At 39.2% G+C, this 18,605-nt stretch overlaps 2 protein-coding genes across 2 annotated transcripts; one reads left to right on the top strand and one right to left on the bottom strand.

Moving 5' to 3' along the window:
- Positions 1-2,690: 2,690 nt before the first annotated feature.
- Positions 2,691-6,722, top strand: FAIM (Fas apoptotic inhibitory molecule). The gene is made up of 4 exons (XM_010009417.1): positions 2,691-2,825; positions 3,176-3,404; positions 4,796-4,845; positions 6,343-6,722. The coding sequence occupies exons 1-4, from the start codon at positions 2,715-2,717 to the stop codon at positions 6,490-6,492; spliced, it is 540 nt and encodes a 179-aa protein (XP_010007719.1). The 5' UTR covers positions 2,691-2,714; the 3' UTR covers positions 6,493-6,722.
- A 2,471-nt stretch (positions 6,723-9,193) lies between these two features.
- PARP9 (poly (ADP-ribose) polymerase family, member 9) lies at positions 9,194-17,754 on the bottom strand. Its single transcript, XM_010009416.1, has 8 exons — positions 16,930-17,754; positions 15,267-15,491; positions 14,969-15,187; positions 13,658-13,733; positions 12,814-13,188; positions 11,407-11,537; positions 10,684-10,858; positions 9,194-9,501 (listed from the first exon to the last, which is right to left on the bottom strand). Exons 1-8 carry the CDS (start codon positions 17,752-17,754, stop codon positions 9,194-9,196), a joined length of 2,334 nt encoding a protein of 777 aa, XP_010007718.1.
- Between the last annotated feature and the right edge of the window lie 851 nt (positions 17,755-18,605).

The raw sequence follows: 18,605 nt of genomic DNA, 5'->3' as shown, positions 1-18,605 counted from the left end.
GCTCTCCTTTCGCACCCAGCGTGCCGGCTGCCCTCCAGAAGACATGGAGCTGGCCTAGAGTTTGAGTTCAGGTTTGAGGAAGAAAAAGTGCATTACCACAGTACCATGATTTGTTAAAAAAAAAAAAAGGAAATGGTGTGTTCTGGGATTTCCCGAACCCTTGCAGCATTGATCCTAAATTACCTGCAGGGACTCATGCAGCAGGGTTGCATACTGCCGGGGGTGATGCCGTTGCTGTGGGTAGGCTGTACACATGCTCCAGGTGCCACCTCTTCTGGCATTTCTTTTTGTAGCCGAGGACACTTACCATGTTGATTAGTTGGCAGGGGGAGGCTGGGTCTGTCCTGAAAGCCTGGCACCCGCTCCTTGGAGGAGAAGGGAAGAGGGAAGTCCTGAAATAACTACAAGCTGGGCAGAGAATGGCTTGAGATCAGCCCTGAAGAGGACTTGGGGGTGCTGGTTGACGAGAAGCTCAGTATGAGCTGGTTGTGTGCGCTTGCAGCCCAGAAAGCTAACTTTATACCGGGCTGCATTGAAGGAAGCGTGACCAGCAGGTTGAGGGAGCTGATTTCTGACCCTCTACTCCACTGCATTCAGCTCTGGGGCCCCCAGCACAAGAAGGACATGGACCTGCTTGAGCGAGTCCAGAGGAGGCCACAAATATGTTCTGAGGGCTGAAGGCCCTCTTCAGTGGAGACAGGCTGAAAGAGCTGGGCTTATTCAGCCTGGAGAAGAGAAGGGTCCAGGGAGACCTTAGAGCAGCATCCAGTGCCTAAGGGGGCTACAAGAAAGCTGGAGAGAGACTTTTTACAAGGGCTTGTAGGGGTAGGACAAGGGACAATGGCTTTAAACTGAAAGGGTTGGGTTTAGATTAGACATGAGGAAGAAATTCTTCCCTGTGAGGGCAGTGAGACACTGGAGCAGGTTGCCCAGAGAAGCTGTGGATGCCCCATCCCTGGCAGTGTTCAAGGTCAGGTTGGATGGGGGTTGGAGCACCCTGGCCTAGTGGAAGGCGTCCCTGCCCGTGGCAGGGGGTTGGAACTAGACGATCTTCAAGGACCTTTCCAATCCAAACCAATTTGCAATTCTGCGAACTATATCCGGCCTGATTTCTATCATGTGCCAGGGGATGTGAGCCTTCACAGAAACCAACCTTTGATTTTAGGAACAACCAAAACAATCTCACTACTGTGAGAATTAAATCCTTAGATCCTTACAAAGGTTTTACTCTTCCTAAAACTTAATTTTCAGTTTATGAACAAAATGTGTGTACTGACAAAACCACAACAGTGTACTTGAGCATGTTTTAAAATAGGAGCTTAACACAGAGTGAAGGAGGTTTAATTTTTAAAGGCACACTCCTCTGTTCTGCTGAAGAGAGACCCCAGAACTTGTAACTTCACTTTTAGTTCATTTTTCACTGGAAAGTGCAATTCATAAAAATTTAACTTATTTGCACTTACTTAAATTATGCTTACTGATATGCACAGACAATGCAGGTAGCAGTGGTTTAATAAAATGAGTTGGTTGGCCTTGTTGCCTATGCTACTTTGCTTTCCCAAAAGTGACAACAGTCCCTGGTTTGTTTGGTTTGTGACTGAGATGGGTGGCTCTGGAACTGGTTCCTGTTTTGGTCAAGTTCTTAATTTTTAAGCTTTTGCTCACAAGTTAGGGAACCGTTTTTCCATCCAGTAACTGACAAAGCTGTGATGTGCTGATAAAGCTAGGATAAATTGCACCTGCTGATTTTGTAAAAGAATACTTATATTTGCCATTCTGTCTTAAGAGGAAAGAAATATGTTTGTATGTCATCATATGTATGGCAGTGCATGATAGTTCATGGCACTTTAAAAAATGTCCTCTGTCTTGAATGGAGAAAACGGGGGAAATCTAGGCCTCAACACTTCTCTGCTGCTATTCTGCTCTTCTTTTATTTCTTGCTGCTAATTGGATTAATAGGTTACTATGGCATCCCGTGAGGAGATTACTATCTGTGAAGATGAAGTAAGGTAAAAAAATCACTGTGGTGTGGCTTTAAACTGAAAGAGGGGAACTGTGCTATGGGCAGATTTGGAAAGATATTCATAGTTCCAGAGGTCACTTCTGACTGTATCTGAAATTTAAAGATTACTTAAAGGATTATCTTGCCAGATCTCTGCCTTTGTGGGTGTTTCTGTGTGCAGAGTTGCATTGCTGAATGATGTACGTAATGTATGAGAAAGATGACAGAGAAATCTGTTAGAACAGGTAACAGCTAAACTGGTCATCCTGACTAGTTTTCAAGTTTAAATGCTAAAACACTTCCTCGGAGACCAATAAAAATACTGTATTTTAATTCCTGCTAAGACATTGCAGAACTGTTCAGGAGCATCTGAATTCTAAGTATAATTTTGTAACCATACTGTCACTTGAAGAGGAAGTTTTAGAGGTTAGATGGATATATATGTCTTTGTATGGTGTTTGTCGAAGTGAGTCTGTTTAACTGTCTGTTTATATTTTGTGATATTTTGTCATATTTAAGTGTTTGAAAAACATGAAAAAAGAAGCCATTCTGTAGGCTTATTCTTTCAAGTCTCACTTTTCATCTGTAAAAAGTGACTTGCCCTGAAGCAGTAAAGCTTTGAACTCTATACATCAGTAATTGAAGTCTTTCAATGACAATTGACTGACTTTACTGGTTTTTCCGTAGGTCTCTCTACGGCCACTTAGAGAAGATGACAGATTTGGTGGCTGTTTGGGAAGTAGCTTTAAGTGATGGTGTTCATAAGATTGAATTTGAACATGGGACCACTTCAGGAAAACGTGTCGTCTATGTTGATGGAAAGGTGAAATTGCTGTGTGCTCAAAATTCACTATGATACAGATTATGTAAATGCACTTCCATGCAACAGGCATCAGAACAAACAAAAAGACTAATAAATGCAAGTGAGGTATATTCAGTTGATTAATTTTACCTAATTTCTTTTTGCAATTACAAGTAAGGTATGAGTATTCATGAAGTGCTTTGCCATACTTGGGCAGAGGCGTTGTAGACACAGGAAATACCATATATTCATTCTTTAGGAAATAATAGTTAAGTACTGAGCTGTTTCCTGAGTTCTAGTTAGATTTTTTTACACTAAAACATGCATTCATGTTTTATCAATTAATACACATTGTCTGTTTTGTTTTGCAGGAAGAAATAAGAAAAGAATGGATGTTTAAATTAGTGGGTAAAGAAACATTCACTGTTGGAGCAGCCAAAACAAAAGCTACTATTAACATTGATGCTGTTAGTGGCTTTGCATATGAATATACTTTGGAGATCAATGGGAAGAGCCTCAAGAAGTATATGGAGAACAGGTTAAAAACAACCAATACTTGGGTACTGAGTTTGGGTGGTGCAGACTATAGAGTTGTTCTAGGTAAGTAAACACTGAATGACTTTGTGTTGCTGCCTTTGAGTAAACTTGTACACATTTAATAACTGGTAATGAAAAGAAAGCACAGTTCAGTGACTAGAACTGTTGCAGTGTAAAATCCTAGGTCTGGAAGTTTAGGATTACATGCCAAAGACAGTTTGAAAAATAATGGTATTGTTATGCCTGTGTGAGCCTACAGCAGTATGGTCTAGATTTAAAAAAACATAGAAAAGAAAGCCCTAGCAAGGTAGCAAGACAGTTGTCCAGGTAAAGCATGTTACAGAAGCATTGTCTGTGTGGTGATCAAACCCACTGTGTGTAAGCTTGTTACCCAGGTAACCAGGCTTTCCTTCCAAAAATCATAAGCCTAAGTCAAGAAGTCTGTAAATTGGGAAAATGCAACTATATGATTCTGTGGTGTTACTCTACATTTTTGATAGATTAATTGGCATCCTTTTTTCTACATCACTTCTTAGCTGCTTCCTTAATAGCAAGGCAGTACATCTTTTCTGCCCCCTCTTTCCCAAATACATTACAAGCAGATGTGAGGAAGGGATCCCCTGAGGAATTTGTCTGTGGCATCTAGTGGGAAAACTTCCACTTAAGTATTGCTGTATAGTTAGACCCGGAGACAAGACATCTTGGGCTATTATCTCCTCTTAAGCCTCAGGACAGATTGAACTGCTCTAAACTGAAGGGGAGTGGGGCAGAAAGACAATTTTAATGGCAGAAACAGGTTAGTCTCCTTGATCTCCCTGTGCTTACTTAAAAGGCAAGCAATGTTCAGCTCTCTAGTGATGTCCTGTGGATGACAGTGTCAGTAATGTGAATTCTAGAGCAAAGTATTTAAGGAGGATGTACTGGGAGAGGTAAAAAAATATGCTCATTTCAAATGAAAAAAATCTAAGATTGATATTTAAAGTGGTACTTACGTTTTCAAAGAGATTTTAATAATACAGTTTGATGAATGTTAAATAAAGCTGCTTTTGAATTAAGCTGACCTGGAAAAAGATGTTAGAGCTTCACTGAATGAGCAGCACTCGAATAATGAGCAGAAGTTACTAAGTTTTTCTTTCTTCAAGTTCTTCAGTTTAAGAATGTCAGAATATCTCTGACAATATTCAGACCAATCCAGAACAGTAGCCAGGGCTAGGGAAAGGTAAAAATGTATGTTGATAGCAAGATTTGTTTGCCAGTTGATGCCAGAGCCACCCATCTCTCCAGTATGAGAACAAACGCTGTAGCCTGGGTACTATGGCTAACAAGGAGCTTGTTTTGGGTACTGAAAGTAAAATTCCACAGTAAATCTTTAAAATTCTTAGATCTTCTTGTCTGTAAGGGGGGAAAAAAATAATCTTGTTCTTTCTACTTTTTGTTTTCCGTCTCCTTCACAGAAAAGGACACTATGGATGTGTGGTGCAATGGTCAAAAAATGGAAACAGCGGTAGGTGATCATCTCCAAAGGTTTTTCACAGGCTATGGCTAGGAAACCAAAGCTTAGCAAAGTGAGCCACAGAGGGGCATGTTACCTCACTTTAGCACAGAGTACGAGCATAGACCTGGACAGGCAGTACACTATGAGTCTGTTCTGAATGACCTTCGCTGTATCTTATAACTGACAGTATTTGAATTAGGATGCCAAACATCTAGCTATTTAAGGGTAAACAATGCTTTTTTTTTACACTTTTTAGACAAGCAAAATGAATCTGGGTTGGTTGTCCAGGGTTTTTACAAGAAAACCTTCAGGGGAGTGAGAGGGACTTGAGTGTAATGCAGAGTGTGGAGCCACCACCTCCAAACCTGCTCATGTTAGCAGTGACTGAAAGTTAAACACATGTAGTCTGACTCAGGATTTTTTTCCATCTAGAGATGGTCCCTAAGATAGGACTTAATAGTCTCATTGAAACAAATACAATTTTTTGTCTTTCTGTCACATCTGCATCATTTGTTAGATCAGGTTGACAGCTAGAAGGCTTACTCTGTTTGGTGTCTTTTTATACTGTGATATAAATGGCTTTCAGTATGCATACTATGTAGGCTTCCTCATTCTCAAAGGGTGTGCTTTCTCACTAGAGAGCTGTCACTGTGTTTACTACTGCCACAAGTAAGCCCCTGGATGAGTACAAACTGTAAAATCAACAGGTTTACTATGCTTGAAAACAGGATGAAAAGATTCACCAGATGTTTCTTTGATAATCAGTGGAAGAAACATCCTTTCTCAGTGAATCAGAACTTCTGTTCTTGATGGTTCTCAGCCTTTCCCATGATGTAATAAATGCACTAGGAGATATTCATGCAAGCTACATGTACAGGTTTCGTTGTGAAACTGTGCTTGCCTTAGAGCAGCACACAGATTTTTCTGATGAAAAATCAGAAGATCATGAAAAAAATGTCATAATCAGAAGCTCATGACAAAAACACAGCCGTCTGTGGCAAAATCCGTAATGGGAAATCACATAATTGCAGCAGGAGGTGTGTATCTGAACCATGCAACTCTTGCACTCCAGTCAGGGATCTCTTCATCGTGCTGCGGGTGGCACCACTGAATACTTCATGTTTTGCTACCACTTCAGCCTCAGTGTGTGGTACTTACTGACTGTACTACACAACTCAGAACGAATCTTTCTTTCCTGTTTTTGTTTTACTGACATGGATCAACGATATTGATTCACAAGCTTCGGTTTTACCACTTCTGATCATGTGAAATTTTGATTGCCTCCTAATAGCCACAAATCTTTAACTGGACGCCTCGACCAAGCCCCAGTCTGAGATTCCACAGTTTTGTTCAGCATTTGCACTGTATTTGTCACAGGTACCCACAGCTGCTGTAATTGTGGGAACCAGGAGGGATCTTGACCTTGGAAACAGTCTGATGCACTTGAGCTTTTTACTTTACTAAAGTAACATGTGTTTGGTTTTATTCTTGTCTCCTTTCTCCCAGGGTGAGTTTGTAGAAGATGGGACTGAAACTCACTTCAGTGTTGGTGATCACAGCTGTTGCATTAAGGCTGTCAGTAGTGGGAAACGAAAGGAAGGAATTATTCATACCCTTATTGTGGATGACAGAGAAATCCCAGAGACTGTGGAATAGCCTCTGGCTAACTGATTATTGTAGGACTAAGATAAAGAATTTTCAATTACTGTGGTAATTATTTTAATATGTACTACTTGGTACATCTGGTTTGTGCTGGGTTTATTTTCTAGTTTCTGTATATGGAATTATTCTTTTTATGGACCAGTTGAAAATAATTATATACAACCTCTTACATGACCATTTTTTAAAAAACCTGTATGTGTATATATATAAAAGTATATCTGTTATATTACCAAGTGCAGAGAGTACTGATGAACTTAAGTAGAAATTGTATACTAGAAAATATCTTGCTATAATAAAATGGAAGATAAATATTCAGTAAGACTGAATCCTTTAAACTGCGGGTGTACGTGGAGGGAGGAGGAAGCATGTGCTGGGCACTGGAGCAAGCTGTTAAAGTTTTCTCAGTAATCATTTTTTCTGTTAAACTGACTACCAACGTTTTTTCTGATGCAGTTAAGAGTAGCTACAAAGTTAATAAAAGGGTTATTAACGTAATACATTGTTACGAACTGTTCTTCATGCTGAGCAGGAGAAAAGCTGCGCATTGTGCCAAAAATGCCCAATTCCTTAAGGTTTTCTGAAAACTGGTGCTTGTTAGAAATTGTTGCAGTTGTTCAGAAAGTCTGTACTGAGGGTTTTTCAAAAAAGAAAACGGGAAAAAAATCCTGCCATGAAACTCTTTTAAAAAATTAAATGTCTTGAAGCAAGCTGAAATAAGGGCTTATTCTTGTTCAGTGCTGTCTAACAAACCTTTAATCTACAGCTGTGTGTTTTCTTGGTAGTAAGGTGTGAATCAAAAAACATGAGGAAAAATGGGACAGAAATAGAGAATTGGTTCTTTAAATGGAAAAGCTGAAATAGGAATAGACTAATTCTGTTTCAAAACTTCCAGCAGACTATTTAGATGCAACTATGAGATTTCTGAGGGCAAAAGACTTGTATGTCAGAAGGTTCTTTTACAACAATGTAGACATAGCTAATCTTAAAAAAATACTAATAAAACCCCAAATCATTAATACGTTAATTTAAAAGTTTGTTTTGCAACGCTTAAAAAAAAATTCCACTTGCAACCTGACTTAAGAGTTCAGAATTAGACTCTTATAACTTAATTTCTTTTGGATGGTCCCTAGCACTGTGACTGTTAATCTTGGGAGTTGCAGGTGCAGTAAAAATGTGCTGGAATTCACAGAACCATGGAATGGTTTGGGCTGGAAGAGACCTCAAAGATCATCTAGTTCCAACCCCCTGCCATGGGCAGGGACATCTTCCACTAGGCCAGGTTGCTCCAAGCCCTGTCCAACCTGGCCCTGAACACTGCACCAGGGATGGGGCAGCCACATCTTACCTGGGCAACCTGTGCCAGTGCCTCAGCGCCCTTGTAAGCAAACAAATTAATGAAGAGATTATTTTGAAAAGTTTTATTAAATGCTGATTTCATCTGTTTTTTAGGGTTCAGACCACTCTCCGTTAGCAAAGTGCTTTACATGTGGCTGAAATGTTTTCTATATGATGTCATTGTCGGTTTCTAGTGGTTCTATGCAAGTCCTTCTTCTCCCCATATAATTACTATTTTAACCACAGGTGGCTTTCCAGTTTAGAAGCAGACAGGATATTGACAGACGAGCCTTTGTTTCTGTATTACAGCACTGTTAGGGCTGTAACTGATAGTTTTAAATGCTTCAGATTGGACAAATCTGGTGGTAGCTTTTAGATGGGGGCAGTAGATTTGTTTTGAATCCTGCTAACATCAGGCATAGCTTCAGGTGTTGGTACAGAAAGTTTCAAAGTAGCCAAGAGCTGGACTGAATCCCCTTTTACATTGGCGAAAGTATAGTAGCTCTTAGGCTTTTCCAATCACTGGCTTCGGGACACTCCAGACCCTGTGTTGGGGGATACCTGGCTACAAGGATGACACGGTAATCTTTAAAAGATACCAGTAAAGGAGATTAAGTAAAGAGAAATTTCACACTGTAGCTTGAATCAGTTCTCTACTATTCTGTAGCCTTTCAAAAAGATTCAGTGCCACTGAGAAAATCTGAAGCTCGATTACAGTCAAGTCAACTTTTTAAGACTATATGGAAAAATAATAGCATCAGTCATACTTTTTGTTTTGAATACATATACCTACAATGCTCGGAATATCTTAACTGATAAAAACTGTAATAACAACTACTGTTAGAAAACATGAAGTATTTATCACCTCACACTTACCATAACTATGTGCATTTAATAGCATGTCCCAGAGTGGGAAACAGCTTTCACCTGATACATTTATGTGTTAAGTCAAAAGAAAAATTAAGAATCAAAGGCACAATCACGATTTCTTGGGTTTCAATAACATACATAATATCTCAGATTAAGAAAGCGTAATGCAAGAGTAACAACCTATGCAAACATCAAGTGTATAGTCACATGCTAAGAGCATTTTAAGGCATAAATGACCAGATAAATGTTAAACTGTATTTTGTGATGCTTTTCCTTCTGCTTCCACTCACACATAGTTTTGTTCTAACCTCCTTGACATATTGACTTACTTCGTTTGTTCATGGATATTTCAGAGCACTTTGCACAAGGCACTTTGATCACAGCATGTTACTAGCTAGATCATCCTCTCTAAGTACCAGACTCTGTTCTGAGGGGGCTTCACAATAGCTACAGCTCTGATTAATTCTTGTTCAGGATACTGCTGGTTTCCTCAGAGGGCCATATACATCTCCCTCACTTGGGAACAAGTCAACAAATACCGTGGAAGGGCCTGAGCACTCTGGCAGATGACAAAGGTGTCAGGATTGTTTACATCATCTACCAAGCTGTCATATACCTTAATGGCATCCCCCTCCACTGCTGGTGGCATAATATAAGATGAGTTGCCTTTAGTGTATAAGCCTGTTAATACCTCAGCCTCAAACACATACATTTTAGAGTCTGTTTTCCATGTGTTTTTATCCTCGATTAGACTTTTCGGGTTCCTTTTAAAGTAGATGCCAGCTCCACATTTTTGTTCTGGAAAAAGAAAGAAATATTTTTAGAAGGGAAAAAAAAAAAAAAGCCTTTAACAATTGGTTCTTGTGGGGTGGTTGCACTAAGAGACTGCTTCTTGATTCAGTATTATGTTTTATTACATTCATGTTACTGCTGAATGTGTGCCATCCTCTTACAAGTAAATCTGCATTAAGTGGCTCTAATGCTAGCACTGGCCTCCCACTGGAATCACGAGCAGTGACAGCTGATGGCCGTTCTGATTTAACTGCTGCTCCAGTGATGACCATTCAGCTTTAACTGTTAATCCAGTGATAGAAACATCGAGGTATAATGTATTTATATAAACACTTCAGCCAGCAGGTACTAAGGGCTCTGATAAGGCAGCAAGATTTTAATAACAAACTACAAAATAAAAGCTTTGAGATTTATAAGAACGCTGTATGAAAATGCTATTTGTGTATGGCCTGGAAAACTGCAAATAAATTAAATGAGACCATCATCCTATTTATTACTTTGAAAGGGTGAAAATGTGCCACATATACTGCAGAGACAAGGAAAGGCAAACCTCCCTTTTTGGAACAGTTTACTGTCTGAAATCCCAGTTCTGCATTTGACCAGCAAAATTTCACACCCTTCCCCTATTGCAGGATGAAGCACTAACTGCTTATCCTTTCCATTTCTGAAAACATCTGTCTACTACACCACAACTTTCTTCCTAAGCATAACCTAGTTCGAATGGCAGTCTGCTCAGTCAGATTCTGACTGCACCTGATCTGAGCAGGGGGTTAACCTAGATGACCCTTAGAAGTACCTTCCAGCCTTAATTACTCTGTGATTCCTTTGAACATGTTTTAAAACATCAAGCTGCAGCAAGTAAATAAAGACGCTGACTTCTGACTTTTTTTAAAGAGTGACACAATAAAAGAAAACATGGACATGGCATTATGTGTGTGTATGTTAACAATTCTGTCAGCAGTGTCTGGGCTAGGCTAGAATCCAGCCTTGTCCTCCCAGAGCCATACTGACTACCAGGAAGGACACCAGGAAAATCTTACCACAGATAAAAAATTAAGCTCATACAACTCTAAATACAGGTAAGAAACAGTTCTTGTTTAGGAATGCTTTTTTTATTATTTTAATCCAACTTTTTAGTAATCAGTCACTAAGTTCATTTTGATTAAAGATGCCAAAGCAAATTATTACCTGTTGGTGGAGAATACATCCTGTGAAACCCAGTCTGGCACACCAAGTCACAGAACTGCACCGGAACACGCTGGTACAACTTGTGTGTTGTTTTGTAGGTATATTGGTTTTCTTCTACTTTTTTTTTCATTTGTTGGAATGCAGCAGATAAAAGAGGATTATGTATCTTTTCAATCTGTGACATAAATAATAGTGTAGTATAAGCAGACAGACACCAATACCCATGAAATTCATGAGTGCTTTTGGTCAGGCTATGTTCTATAGTGGCAGAACTTTAGATTTAGCTTAAAGGCACTGACCACAGAGCAGATCAGGTATTTGAAGTGTGCAGCTGATCCACAGAAAAAGAACCACATCGCTATTCCATGTCTCTCAGAAACATGGTTACACAAGAAGAAAACAGACATGCTGCATTAGTGTCCTGGAATATTGTGCTCATTCTAACATACCAATCTCATCTTTCTCTAGAGTCCTACAAGGGAACATTTGAATATACAGTACAGTTAAAAAGACTTCTCAGAATTTAACCACAATTTTGGAGTTGCATTATGCTTTAAAATACTTTTTATTAGCAGTAAAGACTACATTTGTTTTAAGGATTAGGCTGATTTGATCTTAACTTTTAAAAGCAATATATTGAAATAGTTCACTTGAGTTTTTTAAGCATGTTTAGTTCAAACATATCAGCTGAGATTTATTTTTTTCCATTATTACCCTCATTACCTTGAGAACACAAAGCCCAGCTTTTTCAAACTCTTTCTCTCTCTCTTTAAACTCCTGAAGGTGTGATTCTATCAGTGAAATCTGGATGCATTCAGTAGTATTTGTCTTGTGAAGGTGTCCTTCTTCTTGGCCTAGTTACAAATAAGGGAGTAAAATTTTCATCGATCATAATATCTGAGGTACAGGCAAGGAAGAAGGATCCAATACTTTAGTTTCACAGTTTAGTTAAAAACAAAGAATGTTAAATATTCTCTGAAGTAATGCCACAGGCTAATATTGAGAGGGACTGATACATATGTATATTTTAATTTATTCTTTCTTTTTTTTCTTTCTTCCTGTATTTATTAAAGAAACCAGAAAGAGAGTGAACAAAAAAAACCAAAAACAACCAACAAACCAAAACTGAAAACAATTGATCTTCTCCATTACATCTCTCCACAGCTCAACTTTTACATAATGGTATCTATATTGAATGACTATACAAAGATGGGGAAAAACTGATCGCTCAGTAGCTTTCTGTAATGCACTACTTCTATCAACTTAATCATAGAATGATAGAACGGTTTGGGTTGGAAAGATCCAACCCAAGACCTTAAGATCACCTCGTTCCAACCCTCCTGCCATGGCCAGGGACATCACACACTAAACCATGTACCCAAGACTCCATCCAGCCTAGCCTGGAACACTGCCAGGGATGGAGCATTCACAACTTCCTTGGGCAACCTGTTCCAGTTCACAGCAAAGAACTTCATTAGATCTAACCTGAACTTCCCCTGTTACAGTTTAAACCCATTCCCCCTTGTCCTATCACTACAGTCCTTGATGAAGAGTGCCTCTCCTGCATCTTTGTAGGCCCCCTTCAGATACTGGAAGGCTGCCATGAGGTCTCCACACAGCCTTCTCTTCTCTAGGCTGAACAGCTCCAACTTTCTCAGCCTGTCTTTATATGGCTCAAGCCCCCTTATCATCCTCAAGGAAAGACAAGGACTCTGCAGAACAAGGCCAAGGTGGGTCCTGCAGCAGGTGTTAAGCTGCAGCTAGCAAAACAGCTCAGCAAAGGTATGTGTTTATCAAGTGCAAGTTTTGTCAGTCTCCAGTGGCCAAGCTGTAAAGTGATGCTGTCCTGGAGGAAGCCAGTTACAGCTGGGTCTACAATGATGGCCAGGCCGTCTATAAGCTGTGCCCAACTGGGAATACTTCCAAGAGGGTAACCAAAGATAACAAATGGTCTTTCAGGGGCTCAGAGATCAAAGTACAGTAATATCAGTAATTAAAGGTATGCTCAGTATGTATGTGAACTGAATAGTCTCCACTCTCAGCAATACACAGATAGATGTTGCTTCATACTTGACTTCATTTAGGCACTTACTTTACTTACTTCATTAGTCACTTATTTAGTTTACGTACTCATTAAGTACAGCAGTTCCTTTTGTTTGGCTGTAGTCTCCTCTTGCATACGAAGCAGTAATTTTTCAGTTGCGAGCACCGCACCAATCACAGCGTCAGGAGGGCCACAAAATTCCAGTCTTGCTTTTCCACCTTTCACCACTTCTGATACACATACACTAGAAAGCTGCTCTTGAGATAGATCCACAAACTCCTTTCTACCAAGGCTAAAAATGTAGTTGTTTTCAATAACAGCATGGTGACTTCCCTCAATTTGTATCATGCTTTGGAGCCACGATTCTGCTGCTTCCAATGCCATAGGTGTGTTCCCTTTAAGTTCAATAGCAGGCTCACTATTTGCAGCTTTTTTTACACTTCGACTGCCTGACTCTGTATCTGAAAGAAAATTATTTTCTTTTTAGAAGTGCACTTGAAGAGTGAAGAGCTTTCTAGTGCTGTCACAATTTCTTATGTGTAATCCAAGATGTAGATTGCAAGAAACACACTGCTCATCTGGTATGTTCAAAACAAAAAAGAGTTTACATACCAGGAGGTAAGGTTTCCAGGACAAAAAAGAAGAACAAAAACCCACAAAACCAAACCAAAACACACATGCAAAATTTATTTGCCTTCCACTATATACTTCCAACAGGTTAAGCACAATGATTTTTATGTTTAAAATCTTATAAGGGAGTGCCCAGTTCCATTCCTATCAATGTAAAAATGCAAAGCACTCACATATTTTTGCCTCCTCCTTCCCCCAAGAAACATGCAAACACTGAGTTCTTTCTAAAGGAATGTGATTTCAGATTCTCAAATCTGGAATGCTTATTTACTTGAAATGCCCCTTCTGCCCATTACTTACTCAAATGATCACTTCTCTTGTAATACTGACTTTTTCCCAGTGTGTGTGTTACCAAATCAAATTTTCTCTGGAAAACCTTGGAAGAAAAACATTCAGGCACAGTTTGAAATCTCTGTTGTCAAATACACAATTTGTCTTTTCAAAACTCTGATAGATAAGCAGTTTACAGCTGCTTCCTCTTCCCCCCAGTTCTGAAATTATTAACAGTGGACGTTTGTCAGCTTTTCCCCAAATTTTATTCCTGACGATACCAAAAGCATTCCTGTTCTTCTACATCTCCTAAGGTAAGACGCCCCTTGTACACTGAATAGCAGCTTTAACAACTGCTTGTTGTTGTGGGATATCTGGGACTCACGGAACCACACCAGAAAAAGATGTTCGTTACTTGCAGTTTAATGCTGACAAACCCCTACTCAGTTTTAAAACTCAAACTATTCCCCTACCTTTACCTCAAAAGTCCTCTTCATGGTCACACATGGAAAGCATCTGAGAAGTGCTGCTCTGGCAGGCAGTGGATTTGGCATCTGGCAAATTGCCTTTCCTTTTTTCAGCAAAAAGTTTCTGATGTGCCCTGATTATCAAGGGATTGAGCACATAGCTGCCATACAGCTTCCTTTAGAGTTTATGGAACAGTTACAGAACATGAATCTGATCTTGGAATCACGCAATCATAGAATGGTTTGCATTGGAAGAGACCTTAAAGATCATCTAGTTCCGACTGCCCTCCACCTAGTTCTTGCACCAGCTGAAACAATGGATGGTTGAAGTTAAATGGGGAAAAAAGCAAACTGTACTTTTATAGCTATCTAAAATAGCTATGTATTAATCACATCAGCTAAATATTCAAGGTGGAAAATGGCTCACTGCAGTTAAAATTACCCACTGTCTGTTTGCAACCCTTGTATCACACTAGGTCATAAAACATGTTGATAGTGTTTTGCCCTAGGAGCGTTATATGAAAGAAAATAATAAAATGGTTAAAGAAATTTCCCAAGGAGGAATAAGTTCATTCTTTAATGAGTTAAGAGTAGACTCTTTCTTATAAATTTTCTGGCAGTCATGAGAATTTCAGAGCTCCCTTCCCTTCTAATCAAGGCACAGAGTGATGACTTCTGGTTTAGTGAAGATAAATAAAGATCTGTAAAGATCAGTAATACCTGTTAGTGAGACAAATAGTTTCATAAAGGGACCTGCTGCTCACAAACATTGTAAATAGTACAGAATTCAGATTTTCTTAAACAGTAGTCATCTATGATAATATTTTTACAGTTTTGGGTTTTCATTTTTAGTAGTTAACAACATATTTGTTACCTGATAGTTATCGTTGTCATCTGGGTAAAGGACAAACTGCACATCTATCTTCTTCTCAGGCTGTGCCCTGGCAAAATTTAAAACCTCTTCAATCATGATCTGTGCCACCTCATCAATAGGCAGCATTGACGAGCAAATGCCAGTTGCTGGAAAAGAAACTGAGGGAGATTGGCAGTCCTGAACGTAATACAGGCATCTGGTCACTGCATCTTTTAATTCCTGCATGAAAAGCAAATGGTTTAGTCCCCACATCACTCAAGATGAAAATGAATTAAAAACCAATTGAACCGATTATCACCTCACACAGAAGCACTGGGTGGTGGTATTGTGGCCATACAATGTGCAGCACAAACTCACAGGGTAGATTATAACCTTTTGTTCTTAAGATTTTATAAGACAAAAGATCTTTAAGATGAGACTTCAGTTCATCCTGAAGAGCTGAACCTGCTTTTTGCAGCAGTGTTCTTGCAACTGGAGAGTAGGGCTCGCCATTCACAGATACAGAATTAACAACAGCTGTAGTCTGGAAAAAAAAAGCAAAGTTTCATACCTCAAGTTTGCAATTTGCAAGCTTTGCTACTACAGAGAGCACTCTTTCTAGGAACAATTCATTTTAAAAAAGCCTGGCTGCAGCACATCAGCTGTTTGAAAGATTCTCTACTGCTTATTACTAAGGTCAGTGCTGGAATACATCAAAGTACGCACATTCTGGTGGCAGTAAATGCCTACATTCTTTTCAGAAGCCAACAGCATGCACAAGACCCATTCCAGTCATCTGAGTGTGTTCAACAGAATTATTACTTCAGCTATGGAAGTGACCCATATATGCCTCACCAAATGCAATTCTGCAGCCAATTATCAACAAGCAGGAGAGAACTATGGCTGTGGCTGTTATTCCAGCCCTTGCTGATGCTCCCCATGTTAGTCACCAGACTAGCAGGGTCAGTGCAGACAGGGGAACTCCAAAGCTATGGTTGCTTCAAATGCCAGTGGAAAGACCAGATTCCTACAGGTCTTCTATATTTTAAATTAAATATGTAAAATGCAAAAAACTTGTTTTCAGAATGCTGATAACAGCAGTGGTTGTTCTAACTTTTAATTGGTGAAGATTACCTAAAGTTACAAGACTTTGGAGCATATTTTCATCCTAGTCTTGAAGGCATGTGGTATTTTTCAGTGCTGTATAATTGGTTAATAAAATTCCCCACAGTGTCAACTTTGAAATCGTTTGCTCTCACATCAACAAAAATAACTTTCTTTAAAATAAAAGTTCTTTAAAATAAAAGTTACGATTTGCCTTTAGCAAATACTGTATCTTTTAAGAAATGGCTAAATGCCATCCCTGTGATGTAGCTTCCAGTCTAAGAGCTCTGTCAGATTACTGTGACTAAGCTCATATATTTTGCGTCAGATTTTCTAGCTAAAAAATTAAACAAACCGATCTAAATGATGCACTGTTTAAAGGTAAGGTGCACATCATCTGTATAAGTTATTTTCAGCTGTTGCAGTGTTTGCTGAGTAACTCCAGTAGTGGCATCTGTGAGAACATAAATTACAGGAAAAAAAGCAAGGCAAAAAATAAGAGTAGACTTTTAAGGAATGCATGATAAAATGTGAACTCCCATGACGTTATAATAAGATAAACATTAGCATAGGGGTAAGTTATTATTAATTATCCAATCTTTAGCTGCTTTCTGTTACACTATAACAGCATGCGTACAAAAACGAAATAAAAATGTTCTGATTTTTAATAGCCAGTTAGAAACAAACAAACAAACAACCCACAAAAAAACAGCAAACAAAACCAACAACTCCTTGCCGCTATAATTTATTTGTAAATTCTCATCAGGCTGAGAAGATAACTACTTAGTGGATCAATATATGTTCTGAACTCTTGGGCTCCAAATCCTACGAAGACTGGGAGGCAACTCCTTGTTCAGCATATCACAGGACAGACTTACCTTCTGCTCTTCAAGGAATCCTCTTACGATGGTCAAGCGAACACCTCCATGCTTGATGCAAGTTGAAAGCTGGCTTGATGAAGCTGAAAGAGTTTCCTGAAGTGAACTGGTATCACCCAGAAACTTTTCACAGGCCTTCTTAATTTCTGCAACTGCAGGCTCATAAGGGTTTACCAGGTGAATTTCCCTGAGACAGCTTGGTGGACTTGTCTCAATAAATTCCTTTATAGCCTTTACAATCACTTGAGCACACAAATCGAGCGGGAACTGAAAAATACCTGAACTCACTGCTGGGATAGCCACAGACTTTATATCATTTTTTTGCATACTAACGTACTTCAGGACATTCAAAATAGCTTCTTGAAGTAGGTCACAACATCTTTCCTTTTCAGAAACAACCCACAATGGACCAACTGCATGAATAATTTTTTTACAAGGGAGCTTCCCTCCACCCGTCACTGCTATTTTGCCAGCTGTCAGTTTTCCATGCTTTTGAATATAATGATTGCTTTCTGCTTGTATTTCTGGCCCTCCAGCATTCACAAAGGCTAAAGCAAGGCCTCCTGAATGATCAAGAAATTGATTGGCTGAATTCACCAAAGCATCAGCCTTGTGTCTTGTGAGATCATCCTTACAAACACAAATGTCAATCCCCTGCTTCATTTTTTTTCTGTATACTTCAACCGTGCATTTTGTTCCTTTGAAGGTCAATGTACAAGCAAACTTTTCATGAACAAGTTTACTTAGACAGTCCTCTCTTTTCTTAAGAGCTTCATAGGCATCTTCATTGATGGGAATCATCAAGCTGTCCTCATCCACTACCATGCTTGGCCCTAGGATACAGAATAATATAAAGTATAACCCAAGATACTACTGTCAAAACATTGTTTTTTATATAGAAGTGTGGTTTATAGCTCTCAATTGTATCTCACTACCTAACAGATTTTTGGCACACTGATCTCTCTGCATTTTTCACCAGCTTAGAAAGCCCAACTAAGCACAGAAAGGCACTAAAAGATTACAACAGTATCACTGAGCCTGTGGTGACTTGAGGATTAGGATTTGCCTAACTGTTTACCTGAGGAGGAAACCTGGTTAAGATGAATCTCCTCCTGCTGCTTGTTCTCTCTCTCTCACTTGCCTACTGTTTGTTCTCTCCTGACTGAAGCCTCCTTCTGCCCTCTCCAGGGCATTTTATTTTAGCATTTTGTTACTGATTTCCAGCAATGTCCATGGGTGAGTTCCCTAGGCCTTTGCAGAGTCATTAACTCACAGCTACACTGGCTGAGGAACACTTGCCAATACGTTCATTTAATGATGGCATGGAGACCTTATGCTGAGCTTTGTCTAATTCTGTGTCTCTTTTTTGGTCTGCACTTAAATCTCACAAGCAAGTGGGGTTTTTTGGGGGTTTTTGGTTTTGTTTGTTGGTTTTTTGTTTGTTTGGGTTTTTTTTAATGGAATTTATGAATTCAGAAGGGGTTTTTAAACCACTATTTTTAGGGAACAAAAATAACGGTAAAGAGCAGAGAGGTTTTTACATTGTCACTATGGCTATACAGCCCTCTCCTGGCAGATGTCAGCAGTACAGCATACAGTAGTTATGTTAATTACTGTAAATGAATTTGTATGAGTTTAATCAAACTTTCCTCTGGGGTATGCTACCTGATTGTAAA

Source organism: Nestor notabilis, unplaced genomic scaffold, assembly GCF_000696875.1.
Source record: "Nestor notabilis isolate BGI_N333 unplaced genomic scaffold, ASM69687v1 scaffold6742, whole genome shotgun sequence".
NCBI lineage: Eukaryota > Metazoa > Chordata > Aves > Psittaciformes > Psittacidae > Nestor > Nestor notabilis.
Note: the sequence above shows the minus strand (reverse complement) of the source record. Positions and strands in the feature narration are given on the sequence as shown.